The sequence below is a fragment of the Arvicola amphibius genome, chromosome 9, assembly GCF_903992535.2.
Source record: "Arvicola amphibius chromosome 9, mArvAmp1.2, whole genome shotgun sequence".
NCBI classification, from domain to species: domain Eukaryota; kingdom Metazoa; phylum Chordata; class Mammalia; order Rodentia; family Cricetidae; genus Arvicola; species Arvicola amphibius.
Window position 1 is genome coordinate 5679418 of NC_052055.2, and position 19753 is coordinate 5699170.

General features: G+C 42.0%; 1 protein-coding gene across 1 annotated transcript in view; it reads right to left on the reverse strand.

The window, feature by feature from the left end:
• Lrp12 (LDL receptor related protein 12) overlaps positions 1-19753 on the reverse strand; it is a gene marked incomplete at its 5' end in the record, with an annotated part of 73593 nt that overhangs the window by 19926 nt on the left and 33914 nt on the right. The window contains one exon of the mRNA XM_038343767.2: positions 14782-14838. Coding sequence (XP_038199695.2) covers positions 14782-14838 — 57 coding nt within the window. The remainder of the gene's footprint in view (positions 1-14781; positions 14839-19753) is intronic.

Here is a 19753-nt window from a genome sequence, read left to right on the forward strand (position 1 = left end):
AAGCAAACGAAAAAAAAAAGGCCATCACTGGGGCTGGGAGACAGTTCAGCTGGTAAAGTGCTTGCTTTGTAAGCAGAAGGCCCAGTTCAATCTCTAGTGCCCATGTAAAGACAGCAGGTGTGGTGGTGTGCAATCATTCAATCTCATCGCTGGGGAGGAGAGACATGTGCACCTGTGGCTCACTGGCTGGCCAGTCAGCCTATCCTCCTCCACAGATCCTATCTCAGAAAGCCAAATACACGATGGTCGAGTGCTCAGTGGCCATAGGCAATACAGCCCACCTAGATTCAAGGAACACCACGGAAGAAGGATCAGAAAGACGGTAGAGGCCAGAGGCTGTGGAGAATTGCTGTGAAATCATGTCTTCTGAACATAATAGCTGCATTCAGGAACTTGTGCTTGAATTAGAACTGCATACACTCAAGACAGTGGACATTCCAGCACAGGGAGGGGGAGGCTCATGAGACCTGGGCCCTAGTTGGTGAGGGAGGGCAGCTGGGAGAGGTGGACTTCTTTAAGGGTGTGGCTTCAAGTCGGTTGCCCATGTTGCAGCACATGGCCCCGCACCGTGTGCATACGGGCTGTGCTAACGACTCAGTGGGTGATTGGAGAAAGAAAAAAGGGTATGAAGTTGGGAGGGGTAAGGGATGAAGATAGACAATAGCAGGTGGTAAGATTAAAATACATTGCACACACACATATATACACACAATTTTCAAAGAATTAAATACTTTTTTTTTAAAGAACCAAAATGGGTGGCTTCTGAGGATAGCGGGATGTCCTTTTGTATATGTTGCTTTTATTGGTTGATAAAGTTGTTTTGGCCAATGGCTTAGCAGAGTAAAGCCAGGCAGGATATCCAAATAGAGAGAGGGTACACAGAGTCAAGGAGACACCATGTAGCTGCTGAAAGACGCCAGAACCTTACCAGTAAGAGACAGCCTCATGGTGATACACAGATTAATGAAATGGGTTAATTTAAGATGTTGGAGCTAGCAAGGAATATGCCTGAGCCATTGGTCAAATAGTGTTGTAATTAATATAGTTTTTGTGTGATTATTTGGGCCTGGATAGCCAGGAAACAAAAGCGTAGTCTCCATTTACAAATGGCACACAATGTGGGGTATGGCTCCACATAAGACCTAAGAAAGGTTTTCTTTTCTTTTTTCCTTTTTAAAGGGAGGGCTTCTAGACCCACAAAAAATGGGAAGCAATTGGAGTTTCTTGGTAGCTGCATTTTTTCTGATAGGCTGTTTGCTGGCTACAGGTGGCATGAATGATTCTGGCTCTCTTTCAGGAAGTACTGTTATGGAGCCTTTAAATGGGGTTTGTGAGGAGCATGTTACAGACTGCTTAACTGGTGACACAGACCCGCTGCATCCCTGGAGCTGGGGCAGTGAGCATGACTCGCAGTGAACATACCTCCACCATGTTGGGCTGGGCGGAGCCAACAGGCAACGCCACAGCATTAATCATAGCCGTGCTGCTTAGCATTTTAAGAAGTGCTCCTGGTCAGAAAATGATTATAGATACACAATAAGACAGATTCAGACACACAAAAAAAGACCTATGAATGGGTCACAGTGTTGGATTAATGTACATGGGCTTAGGAGAGAGAGAAGAAAGAGTACAGACAGTCATAGACTAAAGGAGTAAAAATAATAAAATAAATATTAAAAAGAGAGTTAAAAAAGTAAGCCACATATAAAGATGGAATAGACACAGAATGTTTGGATTATGTATATTATTATATTTTCTTTGAAGTTTTTGACTGTGAATAAGCTAACTACAGAGAGACATTTTAATGTTTGGACTGCAAAGCTAAACCTACATATATATTATAAGGGTATCTTGATTTCAAAATTTGAGTCTAAGGATATGTTACTTTGGAAAAGAGGTTCTGCTTTTGTATCCAGAGGATGGGAACCTGTGGATTCCCTCCAGACTAATGTGGTTTGAAGGAACAAGACCCCCTGGTAAGGTCTCCACGAACCCTAAAAATACTTTGTCCAATAAACAGCAGGAAGCAGTTTGGAAAAAAATACTATGCCCAAATTCCCAAAATGATTGTTTTTAAATGTTTATTTTAATTTTAAAAGGGTTGGTTATAAAATGGTCACAGCTAATTTCTAAAAAAAAGGGGGTATATGGATTTTGGCCTATTGATACAAATCTTATTACAATGTCTATATGCATTTCTGCTTTTGCTTAAGGTATTGTATTTGTGCAGCTCATTTAAAAATGTAATGAATAGTTAAGAAACACAGATTAATAGTCTTCTATAACAGTCAAACTTCTAATCATGTTAGTTAGGTTTTCTAGATATATAGAGATAAATTTCAGATGGATAGGTATTCTTTAAAATTTTCAAAGGCATACAGAATATGGCATTTACAATGTTTTAAGAACATAAGACTTTTCATAACAATGAGACACATCTGCTCCTGGTAGCACCAATCAACTTCAAGAGGATGATGGGCATTGAAGAGGGTCATTATGGAGTTTGCTAGTGATTTGGGCAAGAAACTGCTCTTGCATGGACTGCTTGACAGTATGCTGTATAAACAGAACATGCAGGACCCACAGAAAAATGACTGCTGAACTTTCCAAAAGGTGAGACAGTACTTCAGGGTTCCTGCTTTATGAAAGAGTCTGCCATATATTCTGCAGGAAACAGAAGAAAGTGACTGATACACTTCCAATATAGGTGGAACAGTCTTTCAAATTTCCTGCTTCATGGAGGGGTCTTCTGGATACTATAGGCCTGTAGGCAGAGATGGATGCCCCAACATTGCAAAAGAACTTTGGGTGACTGTCCAGGCAATGAGATGTCTCTGACAATTATAAAGTTCTGGAAGTTGCTTACAATGCACTTCCTATTACTTAGATAATATTATATCCTTCTGCGGTCTTTGATGGAGTTGAAGGCTAGATAGTTATATAGTTTTCCTTAGTTATGATAAAAGATAAATTAGATGTAAAACTTTAGACTTACATGATAAGGATAGATGATAGAGTATATTCCTTAATTTGCCAAATGTAAATAAACTAAATATTATAACTATAATTCTTGCTTGATAACTGTTTTGTATATGCAATTTTACTATGTTAAAGTTAAAACCTTCCTTTTTAATTAGAAAGAAAAGAGATGATGTGGGATGTCCTTTTGTATGTGTGTTGCTTTTACTGGTTGATGAATAAAGCTGTTTTGGCCAATGGCTTAGCAGAGTAAAGGCAGGTGGGAAATTCCAACAGAGAAAGAGAGAGAGAGAGAGAGAGAGAGAGAGAGAGAGAGAGAGGGAGAGGGAGAGGGAGGGGGAGAGGGAGAGGGAGAGAGAGAGGGAGAGAGAGAGAGAGAGAGAGAGAGAGAGAGAGAGAGAGAGAGAGAAGGTAGAATCAAGGAGACTCCATGTAGCTGCAGAAGAAGGATGCCAGAACCTTACCAGTAAGCCACAGCCTTGCAGCAATACACAGATGAATGAAAATGGGTTAATTTAAGATGTAAGAGCTAGCTAGAAATATGCCTGAGCCATTGGCCAAACAGTGATGCAATTAATATAGTCTTTGTGTGATTATTCGGACCTGGGTGGCCAGAAAATGAATGCACAGTATCTGTTTACAACCCAAGGTGACCTCTGGTTTCCAGACACAGGTATGCACAGGTATGTGCAAGTATGTGAATCATTAAACACATGGAAAGTATTGTACCGTGCAAGCCAAAGTCAGTGAATGTGGAAAAAAGAACATATTGTTGAATAATTAACATGAAAATCAGATACCTACTGACCCACTACCAATTTAGAACAGTAACAGCATAGTCCTTTTGAGAAGCCATAGGGCAACACACTACTGGAGAAGCTTCCAAAAACATAGACATATATGAAAGGAATTTAAATGGAGTCACCATATAATGGAGGAGACAAATGCCCCAACTAGATATCTTAGGACACAAAGTAAATCCTCCAGTGCCAAGAATCTTAGTGATTTGCTTGCTGAAGGAATCCCATAGACTTCCCTAAACATCACAGGCTATTGCCATGGAGTGTCACTGGGTATAGAAACTACATACCAGAGCAGGCCCCAGGAGTAGCCAGGCATCGCAAAATAAACCCCACATTTGTGTGTTTATCCTTCCTTCATCTGTTTTGATTTTTTTGGGGTGTGTGTGTTCCATTTTTTGTTGTCTGCTTTTTGAGAGAGACAGAGAAAGAACAAGAAGTTGGTGAGTAGGAAAATGGGGACATCCTAGGAGTTGGGGCAGAAAAATATATTAAAATATTGTATGAAAAAATTAAACTAAAATTTTCTTTAAAAGTTATGGTGGTAAATTATTTGTGTTTTAATAAATAAAGTTTGCCTGAAAATCAGAGGGCAAAGCAGCCATACCAGCCAGACATAGACCATGGAGTGGTGGCATACTTTTTATCCCAGGACTTGGGAGACAGAGGCATATGGATCTCTGTGAGTTCAAGGCAATCCTGGGCTATACAAGATTGAGTCTACCTAAAAGAGAAACAGGGTTCACACAAAGGTAATCCCAGCACTAGGGAGGTGGAGACAGGAGCGACAGGGCTGGGTGGAGAGAGGACTATAAGGGGGAAGGGACAGGAACTCAGTGGAGTCTGGAGTCTGAGAATTCGTGGAGACAGGATCTCGCCCTCTGTGAGAAGGAAGGAGGGCCTGCACTGGAACTGGAAGCACAAAAGCTCCCGGATAGACGGGTTTCCAAGTCCAATTCCTCTACCTTGTCACTTTGCCACACACACCTAGTATCTTCACTTCAGCTCTGCTGTCTAGACTCCTGAAGTGAGTGTCTGATCACGTGGTACCCCAGCAGAGCTCTGTCCTCATGGAAATGTCAACACTGAGGATGAGCAGTCCGAAGGGAAGGGAGGAGACAGGGGGTACTCCAAAAGTCAATTCTTAATCCTTCATAAGAAGTCAGGAGTTGGCGGGGGCTGGAGAGATGCTCCTGTTCTGTCAGAGTATTGGTTCTCTGGGCCCATGCAGTTGGCTTGTGGCTGCCTTGATTTTGGCTCCAGAGGACTTAACACCTCTGAACATGGGAACCTGCACTCACACACAAATGCGCCTAATTTAAAGTACACCATAATCCTTTAAAAGGGAAATCAGAACTGCTGAGGGTGTCTTTCAGTAGTAGAGCTGTTGCAGGTGGTTTAGAAGGCCTTGGTGTTCAATGCCCCTCCCCCACAGAAAACCAAACACTTCCTTCAGTGGAAATGATTACTAGGATTCTAGCAATGTTACTTAATAGTCTAAAGTGGGAAATCTTAACTGTAATTCTAAAGGTAAAATGAGTACAAGTGGGAAAATACAGTACTCCGCCTTTCCCAAGGCTCTTGTCGCTCACACCAATGATTAGAAATCCTGCACCCAGTGTTTCTAACACATATGGATATTCCCCTGCATTGGTGCAGACATGTAAGGACGGATACATCAACACAATCATTCCTGTCACTCTCAGTGGTATTCCTCAAGAACCATATTATTCTGCCTGAACATCAGCTCTAATCAAAGCAGGTGATTTCATGGTGTCTTGAAGACCATTAGTGTTCCTGACAATGAATAAGAAAACGTTACGTGGTAGGAAAATCAGACGCCCAATAGACACAAGAGGCACAACACACTGAAGAGCTCTGGAGATAGGGCAAAATATGGTATGAGGAGAGCAACGAAGCTGAATATAATTACACTGTAAAAATTAACAGTTCCCTAGGAAGTTTCTAAGTACTAGGAGAAATTCTGAAACTGCTGGCGAAGCGTAAGGTAAGACGAGCAGGAAGACTCGCCTTTTTATTCAGCTTTTAAAGCCACGAGGGCATTTTTTTTTCCCTGTGAGGGCATAAGAACTATTGTTACGATACCTACATTTTTCTAATTTATACACTAGAGATTTAAATGCTGAGCAAGTGATTATTCCTAGTCCCTGAATGGGGAAAGCTATTCATTTCTGGAGCTTACGGCGACTTTCGCAGGAAGCCTAGAAGAGATGCGGCAGGAAGCAGTACTTGGCAAACAATGGCCTCAGAGTTCATGATTTTTCCATCAGCTATGACACACTATACATTCATATCTAAGTCACTGTGTCCTTTCTGAAGAGTAATAAACAAAAATGAATATAATAGTGTGGAAGGAGTGTGATTAAAAACTATCACTCCTTTGCTCTGGACACCACATTCTATCAGTGAGACTGAAGACCACACCCATCCTGGGCCATTTCAGCAAGCTGGCAGTGAACGTCCACTTCACCACCTGCGGCTGGGTCTTGTAAGAATAACAGAGTCCTAGAGTTAATCATTTTACCGAGAACAACAGATTCTTTTGGCTCACGCTTCTGGAATTCTGGTCAAATGATGGCCTCACTACTCTAGGTCTTAGGTAAGATAACATGGTAGGAACCTGTGATGCCGCATGACAGGCCAGAGAAGGAACAGGGTCCTATGATCACCGCTGAGGGTGGCTGCAGCTGCGGACCACAAGGCCTCCCACTGTCTTCCTCCACCTCCTCCTCGGGCACTGTCTCACGACCTAAGCCTTTAATGCATGTTCCCCACTGTGAGCAGTCCCACCAGAGGACCAACCTTCTGAGATGTCCAAACTAAAGTACCCATTAAGCGGCTGGCTTTGTACAGCACTACACAGGAGATTTAGCACAATTAAAGTTAACTAATGAGCAACACACTTGGAAAAGTTATTCTCAAAGTATAAGAGCAGAAGAGAAATACCCCACATGTGAAGGTGTTTGCTCTCTGCCCACTCAGTGCCTGGCCCCGTTCCTGGATGCTAGCTGCACACCTTAGGCCCGTCATCCAAGCATCTCACCCTCTCAATGGCACAGGCCTCGGCTGCACCCCAGGGACTCACCCCACTGTTCTAACACTGACTTTATTCACTGTTCAATATGACAATGTAACATGAAAACACACATAATCTTAATAAAGCAGATATTTAATATAGTTGAGAATATATAAAACACAATTACATTACATATTAAAATAAAATACATTATTGCATAGTAAAATAGTAACAAGATGAAGTTACATAGCATAGAATATAAAAGGTGGGGCATCTCCACCCCCTATGGCTCACGGGGAGCTCCACCATGGCCTCTGGAGCGCTTCATCCAGAGGCTCTGGGAAGGTGGGCAACTCCTTCTGTATTCTGTATTCTGTAGTAGTGGGCGCTGCCTTCCTCAAAAACGGGTCCTGCACCCCCACCCCCTTTCCTGTCCGAAGGAGTTTCCTGGGTTCCCTTTAAGTTCTACTTCATATTCTCTAATCTTAAAATCTCAGTGGATTCATTATCAAAAAGAACATAGCAACTTCTCATGTCTTTATTTGAAACAGATAAAAGGCACTGGTCAAATGAAACCGTGAAATTCTTCTTGGTTGTCTCAGCAAAAGATCAAGGTACTTGATTGAAAAACTGTAAAACATTAAAACCCCACAGGAAAGGTACAAAGACCACTGTTCACTCATGTAACTTTCTGTATTAAAATGAACCATATAGCACTATCAGATAATTGCCATTTAAGTTTTATTTTCTCTTAGATTCCTTACTTACAAGCCTTTAGAATTAATATTTCATCAGACTAAATGTTCTTCAGTGAAACTGTAAAATTCTACATTATGATATTTGAAATTAAAGCAGTGGCTAAAAACATGTCACGTGACCATAATGCTGCATCCCTCACAAATCATAACTCATGTGCGAATCAACTGCTGTTCAGGAAGAATTAAGTCCACACCCCAGCCCCTCTTTTTTAAGGCTACAACTGAAGCATCAGTTGTAAGAGGCTTTGGGATCAGCAGCATGCTGGACCTCTAACCCTCAGAACAGGTAGCTAGAAAATGCAAACATACGAAGACAATGAAGAAGGGTGATTTTGAAAGACTCAGTTCTGGCAATTAAAAAATAATGCTTAAAAACTATTTGAAGTTCACACTTATTTAATAATATTTGAATGACAGAAATAAATAAAAAAAGGGACATGACTGGTCCCAGGTTTGGTGGAGGAAAGGATATGTGGGAGAAGCATGGGCAGAGGCAGCGGCATCTGGGGGAGTCCAGAGTGGACAAGACCCTGGGCTGCATGAGGAGGGGGCATGGGCAGAGAGAGGGGCGAGAGGGGGACAAGGTGCAGCAGCCAGGAGGCCCAAAGAACCTAACAGTATCAGCAAGGATTAAAGAATTTTGGAAGCAGTATTCTTTTTTTAGCTCTCATATGCTTGTTCTGCTTGATAAAAGATTTCATATCAAATGTAGAATAGATTCCAGATAAACTAACCTCATTTAGAACATTCGACTATTGATATTAAAAGGTAGGAACACAGAGCTGTCTCACTGTTGAATCGAATATGACATGCTAGTCCTAACATTAAAATTAAATGAAAAAAACAAAACAAAAACCCTTTCAGCTGTAAAAGGATTAAGCTCCAAAATCTGTTCTAATTAACAATCAGAATTTAAAAAGCGAGCATAGTTTTTTGTCTAATTATAAAAGGAAGTCAATCTTACTCTTTTTGTTTACAACATTACATCTCTAGGCTAGGAATCAAAAGGAGGAACAATTAATTTCTTCTTTAAAAAACAGAGTAGGGGAAGTAAAAGGTTAGGACTTGATAAAAATAGCACAAGGAAAAACATTAGGCAAGAAATGATGATCACACCTAATGTAAATGCTTACATATGCTCCACACAGCTGTGCCAGCTGCTGCAACCCCTTTTGATACAGCAGTTCTACCAGAATTTCAGACTCTGAGTACAGTCTTAGAAATAAAAGCATAAGGCTCATATGAAAATGTATTACCTAATAATAGATACATCTTTTGCAACACGATGGATCCACGCTGGGGGAAATCACTGGACAAAGCCAGTGGTGTGCTCCAGACACTAACTGCAAGCCCTGCATGGTGGGAACTTTATGCATTCATAATGAACATAAACACGAAGAAAAATAACAAGTAGTCTATAAACTTTAAACTAACATCAGTTATAGTTCAACTGATGAAAATGTATTTTTAAGGTAAGCACAGAAAAGGCACAGATGACATAAACCAAAGTCCCACATGTACTGGGACATGTGACATCATGACAAAACCATCTTACATCTCAAGAGACTGAACTTTCGCTGGACCTCATAGGCAGAGTTAGCAACACATCTGAGCGCACTTAAGACTGCTAGTTTGCTGTGTGCTCAGCCTGTTTAAGTTGCTTTTAAGAGAATAATGCAGCAATCAGCCTCGCTTGCCTTGGAGTGCCCGTGTAAGTAGCTTTGAGAGCGAATGCATAGCTGCAGTCTTAGATTTGTGCTCTCCAGACCCCAGCCCAGAGCAATGCCTACATGCCATTTGCAGAAAGTATCAGATTCAGATGCTGAAGGGATCATCTCGGAGAGTATCCACCATGAATGCTGGATATTGGTGAATAAACAATGATTTTGCCATCTGGATCAGTTGAAGTAAGTGACTTAATCCCTTGTCATGCGATCACAGATTTCTGTACTGTGTCTGTCCCTGTGTCTTGTGTTCCCTGCTTCTTCTCCATGTGATTCATGGGGTCCTTCCTTAGCTTTCTGTGCTATTCAGTAAATACAGAGGAGGCCCTTTGTTAGGGATAGACACAGTAACACAGGGACAGACACAGGGACAGACACATGAACAGACACAGGAACAGACACAGGGACAGACACATGAACAGACACAGGGACAGACACAGGGACAGACACATGGACAGACACAGGGACAGACACAAGGACAGACACAGGGACAGACACAGGGACAGACACAGGAACAGACACAGGGACAGACACATGAACAGACACAGGAACAGACACATGGACAGATACAGGGACAGACACATGGACAGACACAGGGACAGACACACGAACAGACACAGGGATAGACACAGGGACAGACACAGGAACAGACACAGGGACAGACACATGGACAGACACAAGGACAGACACAGGGACAGACACAGGGACAGACACAGGAACAGACACAGGGACAGACACATGAACAGACACAGGGACAGACACAGGAACAGACACATGGACAGATACAGGGACAGACACATGGACAGACACAGGGACAGACACACGAACAGACACAGGGATAGAAACAGGGACAGACACAAGGACAGACACAGGGACAGACACATGAACAGACACAGGGATAGACACATGGATAGACACAGGGACAGACACAGGGACAGACTGACATGAGTCACAAATTTCAGGCAGGCGCAGACTCAGACTCACAGGGCAGACAGAGAACACAGAGAAGATAAGGTAGAATTCACATTTGGACTTGTTCTTGGTTCAATGACCCCAGAGGGAAATGCTTTTGTTCCTCTTCTCAGTGCAATATGCTAGAGGCTAAGGAGAACAGGTGATTTTTTTTCTCTTTTAAAGAATTTAATTAATTTATTTATATTTTATATGTGAGTACTCTGCATGTGTACGTGCAGGCCAGAAGAGGGCACCAGATCCAACTAGAGATGGTTGGGAGTCACCTCGTGCTTGTGGGAGTTGAACTCAGAACCTCTGGAAGAGCAGACAGTGTTCTTAACCTGAGTCATCTATTTAACCCATAGGTGATTTTATTTAAAAAAAAAAAAATAGCCAAAATATAGTGTCTTTATTTCATAGAAGGGGCCATGTTTTAGGTCAGGTTGATTATAATAAGCCCTTTGTACACGGTAAACAAGTGTATTTGATTTTTAACGATGTATTTTATTTAAACTAAATTTTACTCTAACTTATAATATTGATCTGAATCAAACAACTAATATTTGATTATTCTTTTCTTACTTTTGATTGCTTCTAAATCAGGGTGTTTTTCAAAAATCCTATTTATTCATTAACTGCACTTTCATTAAACTTAAAAAATGAAAAAGCAAAAAGATAAATAGTTCTAAATTGAAAGGAAAAATACAAAAATATGATATTTAATACTTTTTATCATATTCAGTCACCAGACTTTATAATTTAATATCTCTTATGTCAACTTGTTGTCATTAAATGAGCAAAGGACAAATTTATATCTCTTGCACGTTTTCAGAGGAAGAACATTACGGAGAGGAGTAATCTGTTAGAAACAAACGCTGCAAGCGTGGGGACCAAGACGGTACCGCCAGCCACACAGTGACATCCCCTCCGGAACAGACCGATGCCCGGCCACTCTCTAGGCCAAGTCACTCCCGCGTCTTCTCCTGGGCCTTCCGTAAACCTGGTTAATATGCTAATGACTCACCACAGGGTCTCTCACAGCAGGACACAGCACTGTGCGGTTCGCGCAGGCTCACTTCTCCCCTTAGGTAGGTTCCTGGAGACCCATTCCCTACTCTGAGGATCCCTGTTAACTGTAACCAGACCAAACCTACGTCACCTGGAGATAGGCGGCTGGACGTGCCTGTAGGGCTGATCTAGCTTAGTTGACTCAAGTGAGAAGAGTCACCTGAACTGCGGGGGGCGTTCTCTGGGCAGGGGACCTCGACTGTAGAGGGATGGAGGCCGGCTGAGTCGCTTTCACCCTTGGCCAGGCCGCCTTAAACTCCCGCTGGCTGCTGCCAGGGCTTCCTGTCCCTTGAACTGTGAGCTTGAAGAAACTCTTTCTCTCGTAATCCCCTTTTGTCAGTGGAGAAGTAACTAAGGCATTTACTCCCACTGTTACTGGGCACAAGGTGCACGTCAGTGCTAATTTATTGTAGAATAAAACAAAGTCACCGCATATAGGGTGCAGTGCACCCTGATTTGCCTAAGATGGTCCTGACTTTTGTGGGAAAATAATTTTTTTTTTTAAAAAAAATCATTTGCAAAGCATACTAACTGGATAAAGTAGAACTTAAAACGTTCAGTCAATTTACAGTGTGGACAGCTGGAAGAGGGGCTGCAGAACTAAACAGAGTAGAACTTAAAGGTGAAGGCCGAGGGCAGAGCGGGCAGCACCACAGACTCCTGAGCTTTGATTCTTCAAGGGAAAACATGCTGGCCTTAGAGTCTGCTCAGGCGAGACATCTCAGCCTGGGACCAGCACCGCAGGGACCTGATTCTGCTCGATGCTGGGATTTCCAAAACCTTTACAGCATGTGTTGTGCTGATCTCCAAATATAAATCCAAAAATGCTCTAAAATCTGAAAGGTTTTGTTGTTGCCATTATAGATTTGGAACATTCTGGATTTCAGATGTTTGAGGTATCTAATCAATAGACTACATGATGAACATTCCAGTCCCTAAACATTCCAAACCGGAAACACTTCACACAAGGGATAACAATGCATGTACAGTTTCCCTCACTGGGCAAAGCCTTTGAAAAAACACCCATTTATCCTCTTTAATGTATACTAGGGATGGTTCTTACATGCTGTTCTTCATAGAAGAATGATTTTTATGAGACTAACCTTCAGAAAAAAATATTCCATATTAATAAAGTTTTGCTATCTTCTGAAATGGAGTATTTTATTGATGTATAAATCCACATAATTAAAATATACATTGTTATGGGATGAATTGCATTGTCCTCAAAATTCATTTTTTAAGGTCCCAATCTAGTACTTCAGAGAGTCACTGTAATTACATGGAGACTCTTTGATGAGGTAATTAAGTTAAAATGAGGTCACATGGGTGGGATATTATGATGTAACTTCAGAAGACATTGGGATAGATTCCAGGGCAGTTTGCAGGAAGATGGCATCTAAAAGCCACAGAGAGAATGCAGAAACTATTCTTGCCACATCTTGATTGTGGGCTTTTAGCCTGCAGGCCCACAAAAAAACCCATTATGTTGTTTAGTCTGTGGTGCTGTGCTATGGCAGCCCTGGCAAACAATAAGTCTGTCTCCACGTGTCTGCAATCCCTAAGTGGGGAAAGGCTCACAGAGAGAACACATCTGACTCCTTTTAAAGCGTGACTTTCTGCTGATGTTTCTCCAACAGGAATTTACTAAGAGCAAAGGCAATACTAAGCAAGAGTCCAGCATCCCTGACCTCAAGCAAACAGACAAACGTAAGAATTCCCAATGAGTCAGTGAGCCAGGGAGATGTTCCATCCCAGCGGCAGGAGGGGCTACACCAGGAATGAACCCTGCTAATGCCTAACTCTGGACTTCCAGCTTCAAGACCTGCCGTCGGATAATGCTCTTGTACACTGTAAAGAATTGTCATGCATATTGGTTTAATAAAATGTTGATTGGCCAGAAGCCAGGCAGGAAGTATAGGTGAGGTGACCCAACTAGGAGAATTCTGGGAAGAGAAAAGGAAGAGACACAGTTGCAAGCCTGATGCAGAGGAAGCAAGATGAGAATGCCTTACTGAGAAATGGTACCAAACCATGAGGCTACATATAGATAAGGTACATATAGATAAAGGTACCAAATTATGTGGCTACATACATATACATATATGGGTAAAATTGTAAGCCTGAGCAATAGGCCAAACAGTTTATAATTAATATAAGCCTGTCTGTGTTTATTTGGGACTGAATGGCTGTGGGACTGGGTGGAACAGAAACTTCTGTCTACATAGAACTTTGAAGAAACTGCTGTTTCTTAAACCATGTGTTTAACTTAAACTGCTATGGCAGGCTGAAAGAACCAACGTTTGAAAGGAGTCCTGAGATAAGCTTGAAAAACTTCTGAACTAGACAACAAGCCTTTGATTATAGAAATAAAAATATCTGTAAACATACTATTTCCTATTGTGAGTTGACAATGAAATCACAATTCTCATTTACTATTAAAATGGGGGGGGGGTAAAAGTGCTTGGTTTCCACCTGCAGCCCACTGTGGAAGCTGTTCTCTGACCTCCTCACGGGTGCCGAACTCATACAGTAATAGATAAGATAAAGTTTAAAAACCTTGTTTTTGAGGTATAAAATAGATACACAATTAAATGCCCGTGAAAAAGTGAAAAAAAATGTGGAAGAACGAAGAAGGCGACTTTGATTTCTGGAGACCAGGTGTGTTTGAGTGTTTAGTGAGGACACAGACTGACCAGAGCGCATGGTAAGGGCACTAACGTCCTGAATACAAAGTCAGAGACACAAAACCAACAACAAACTTCCAATTCTGCTTTATGGAAGAAAAAAAAATAGAAACTCAGTAGACTGATATTGAGGTGTGACTTTTAACTACCCAAATCTTATCAATAATAGAGGGAAATGAAGAGTTATTAGTAATTATTAATAGTAACCTATTTCCACACATGAAAAGATATGTTGGTAACTACAGTTAATGGGGCAAATGTAGCAGCAGCTGGAAGTCACCACCAACGACAGCTGTGCCGCCAGGGCCGCTCACTGACTTCTTGATGCTAACAGGTGGCCTCTGTGCGACAACTGTGCACGCAAGTGAGCAGGTTCTTGTGGAGTCTCGCTCCATCTCACCTCAAACAGCTAACCAGACACTTCATTGCTAAGGCTGTAAATTCTAAAGATAACATTCAAAATTAATTTCATTTTACACAAGTTTGCATGGAGAGAAAATATCTAATTCTACTTGAGCTGACTTTTCTCTTGGTTTAACTTTCACATGAAAATAATTACATAGTCTGTTTGGAAAAGTATAACCAACCCTCAGGCATGCAATATCACTTTATCTTATGAGAATTTCTCCATGTTCCAGTTCCTTCCTTCCTTATTACATGCTGTGAAAGCAGCAATAATTTTTATAGCCAAATATCACTTCATAAGATACCAGGTGGCTTTCAATATTTACCATATAAGTCATGCATGAAATTTAAACATTACAAAAGATGACTTACCAGTTGACACTCCTGAAATATGCACATTTTCAGAAAGTTCTGCAAGAGCCCCATTTCCTAAAATTAAACATAATAAATAAACTAATTTCCAAGGTAAAACTCATAGAAAAAAGTCACATTCTTAAGAGAAAACTATACAGAATGACTTTCAATTATCAGAAACTCAATTTTTATAACAATGTACAAAAAAAAGAGTAAGACACAACATTTTGGAAATCACAATATAGTGCAATGTAGAGATCTCCCAACCCCAGAGAGCAGAGTGCACCAGCAGGAGGCATCCGCTACCGATCAGCAGGGACCTAGCTGACTAAAGAGGAGATGGAGTTAAGACAGGCTGTTCAGAGCCTGTCCCGTGATGCCCGGTGCTCCACTTTAACAAAGGTCCTCCGTTGTCTTGTCTATCTTTAACCTTTTCCTCATGGTTTTAATAGTTTTACGAGAAGGGACAATTATTTCTCACTCTGGAAGCCACTGATTTCTACACTTCCTTCCACTTGAACTTGCCAAGTGCCACCGCCACCACCACCGCCACCTACTATGAGCCTGACTTCTGGAAAGCACTAAGGTGTCCGCTCCCTCAGATTAGAGCAAATGGAGTCCCTTCAGGTATTCATGTTTTAGGAGACATTTTCACTTTATTATAAATCATTTTCCATCAAATATCATCCTCCCCAACACTGTTGCTTGTCTGGAGACAAATTCTGGATCCTGGATCCTGTGCTTGCAGGGAAAACACTCTACCACTAAGCTACGTCCCCAGCTCTTTCTTGAAGCCAGTTGAGTAAAACATAGGATGTGGAAGCAGAATTATTTCAGACTGAACATGGAGAAAACAAACTGCAAGACTGTAACCAACAACCTTCCTTTTCTGAGTGCCACACTTCCAGGATTAGGGATCATCATCCAACATCCCACCTCATACACTACACTCCAGGATTAGGAATCATCTCCCAACATCCCACCTCTTACACTACACTTCCAGGATTAGGGATCATCGCCCAATATTCCACCTCATACACTACACTCCAGGATTAGGGATCATCGCCCAACATCCCACCTCATACACTACACTCCAGGATTAGGGATCATCGCCCAACATCCCACCTCATACACTACACTTCCAGGATTAGGGATCATTGCCCAACATCCCACCTCATACACTACACTCCAGGATTAGGGATCATCGCCCAACATCCCACCTCTTACACTACACTTCCAGGATTAGGGATCATCGCCCAACATCCCACCTCATACACTACACTCCAGGATTAGGGATCATCACCCAACATCCATCTCTACCTCATTAAGAGGTGTTAGAAGAGAATCTGTTTATTTGGCAACCTTGGCAACCATTTTTTTAAAATAATCCTAGATCAGAAAAGCAGATGCTCAAAACATTGACAGATGAATACATAAGAGATGTCATGATTCCTAAGATGAAGAAGCCATGTCATGACACATAACATTGAATAGTTGTTCACTTTTTTCCAACTGGGCAAAGCACAGAACTACTACTGCAGAATGGAACAACTCCAGCAGAGCCACGCTCAGTCCCCACAGCTGTGCTCTCAAAGGTGAGGAACTGCTTCGGCCCCTCGGTTAGAAACAACGCAACACAACGAGTGAAAGCAGGGGCGTGAGACATTAAATACACAAGCAAACCCGGCTACGCTTATTTTAATCACTGTGTTTTCATGCCACATGAGCACCATTTATTTTTGCCCAGCAAAGCAAATCATACACGTGGAAAGCTAGAACCATTAGAAAGATCCTGTCCACTTCTTCACCACACACATCTTACTCATTTTAAAGGGAGAAGAAACAAAAGAAGAAACGCATTTCCTAAGCAACCACAGTTTGTCAAACTGCCCAAACCTTCGCACTCCAAGCAGAGGAACCCAAGTGAAAGCTATGTAATTGGAGCAGCACCATGGTGTGGGCTTAGCCGTGCTGCTGATATCCTTAAAGGAGTATAGAAAACTGTGGATCTTAATGCTAGACCTACGTTACAATAAGTCTTTTTCCAGAGCAGTAAACATGAACAGGCTGAAGGAAGAAAAGTGGCACACTGTGGATTTCAGATGAGGTGGCCAAACGTCTAACACCAACTCCACACCTGGTGTGCAGGCTGGTGTGTGACCTGCATACATGCGCACGTTGACACAAACTCTGACGGGTGTACAGTGTGTAAAACTGTAAACTCCAGGAATAGGGGCTAGACAGGCATGTTCTGTACATTTAAACAAGGACTGAATTTGCCATATATAGGCACAGATTTCTTTAAAACTGTTATTCATGCTATGTAAAATACTGAAAGACAAGTGAGCAAATGTTATCGCCTTTTGTTCTAGGTGAACAATATGTGGCATTGCTCAGTGCTGAAAACATCAGATTTCAGAGAAACATCGTGCTATCAGAAACCGCTAACAGGGGCTGGAGAGATGGCTCAGAGGTTAAGAGCACTGCCTGCTCTTCCAAAGGTCCTGAGTTCAATTCCCAGCAACCACATGGTGTAATGGGGTCTGGTGCCCTCTTCTGGCCTGTAGGCATACACACAAACAGAATATTGTATACATAATAAATAAAAAAAAAGAAAGAAACCGCTAACACCCTCAAATAGAAAAACTGGTACTGCTTCTTTTCCATATACTCATTCCTGTGTGAACACAGTCCTTTCCAGAAGAAAAAAAAAAAAAAGATAATCTCTGTTCAAACTGAACATTTTGTTGTTATTATCTCAGATGTTTCTGACTCACACCAGCTGAACCGGATAACTTAATTTAGGTGTCCTGCTATCAAAAATATTTTAACAAATGTATCACTTCAACTTCCATGTTATCAGTGACAACCCAAAGGAAACATTTCTGGGTCCTCCCACGTCAGGAAATACACACACACACACACACACACACACACACACACACACACACACAAATGCTGCCTCCTTTACTGTGGCGGCAGCACACATGCAGTCTCTGCAGTCTCAGGGAAACAGTGTAATAAACATCACTTCTCTAACCACACATCAGCAGCCGGCTAGTTAAAATGCCAGCCAATGGAGCGGGTGACACCTAAAAGGTTTTCAATATAAACATCACTGGTACCTAAGTCTTTTGATGTGTTTTGTTTCTAGTGTCACTAATTCAATACTACAAGGGGCTAATGGTCTTCATTTCACTAATTAAATACTAACAAGGGTTAATGGTTCCCACCTCACAAACTAGACAGGATTAATGGTCCTAACTAAACACTTTGTACGCTTCTGCTGGAGTTGTGACAACCAGGAGGGAGTCGTGTGACGCTTAGGTACGTGTGGTGATGGCATAAATTCCAGTACTGACTGCTGGGATCCGACCCCAGCTCTGTGGCATTTAGACACTGACATTAATTGGACGATGTATAAAGTGGTCGTATTATAAATAATGCTTGTATTTATGGTCTCCATCTGGTGGCTTCTTTCTGCTCTCTCTTCATTCAGTAGCTAAAGTTCTTGAATAAAAAGCACACTGAAGGGTGGGCAGTTATGTGCGAGCTAACTCCTAAATGCCTTGCAAGCATCTGCTAAGTGAGCCCTTAACACTGAACAGCCATTTTACGTATGAAGAAACCACAGCTGTGTTTTAGTAACTTTCTCTTCAGAGCAGTAACTGCGTAGAACCCCGAACCCCAGTCATTAGTCACTAAGACACGTATATTGCTTACTTTAGAGAAGAACTCAGACTCTATATCAACTCCCACGCATAAAGCACTGTGTATTTCTCACTTAAAAACAAAGGATCCAGACATGGATGCACTTTCTGTTTATGAAAGAAAACAGTGCTTAGCTCTTGGAGTTAAAACCCATTGGAGACAGCTACCCCAATCCAGATGGAAAAGCAGCCTTAATGACTGGCAGCTAATAGTAGTGCATGCTTGGTGTTCTACAATTTCTTTTCCACCATATAGAGAGCAGTTAATTATGAGACTTAAACACACACACACACACACACACACACACACACACACACACACACGCAACAGAAAATAAGCGAAATTAAGAAACTCGCACATAAGACTCCCCCTACAGGTCATGACAAGAACTGGAATAATCCACCGAGTCCCCGCTGAAAAAAGCTAGGGTAACGGTGACTAAAACTCAGGTCTAGATGGCAGTCTGTGATGTAAGACGGCGACTGCAGGGACCAAAGGGACAAGGAGGTAGGTTCTGTTACTGCACAGGCTTTCTGCCTGGAGAGCTTCTGGACCAGGAACATCCCAGCGGTGCCGGGAAATGTTGTTAGGCCGAAGGAACAAAACTGGGATTGAGAGGTAGCAGTAATATTAAGAGCATGATAGACTGAAACCTTGCAAAAGCAATTACCCACCTCCCCAAATGTGCATCAAGGCCATCAGGGATCCTGCCTAAGACTAATCTGCATGTGTGTACTGTGAGTCTTCCCAAGCGGACAGATCCAGCCTTGCTACAAGGCAGAAGTTACACTTCTAGTTCACCCAATTAAAGGAGTTCTTTCAGGTGTGGAAAAGCTCTCAGGCGGAGCGTTGCAGACGACTGCCCGGGTATTACCAGCAATTAGAACGTGCACAGCGCAGCGGGGCTGACCGAGTGCTTTATTCAGTGTTACCACTCCTATCCCTCTCCAGAAACTTCTCTGGAACCTCCCCAGTGGCTCAGTGTTAGGTAAGCAAGCTTGCCACCAGCCCCGATGACCTGAGTTTTCTCCCTGGACCCCCACATGGTAGAGAGAGAAAACTGCCTCCTGCAAGTTGTCTTCACAACTCTGCAGGTGTGTCACAACCCAAATAGATAAATTCATTACTTAATAAAATTATAATAAAATAATATTTTTAAAAATTGCTAGTGAGAGCACAAAATTGCACAATCTTTTACAAAAGTTTCTTTTCACGATGAATATGCACTACCGAACACACACCTATGGAAGGGAAATGAAAACATTAAACAAGCGAACAA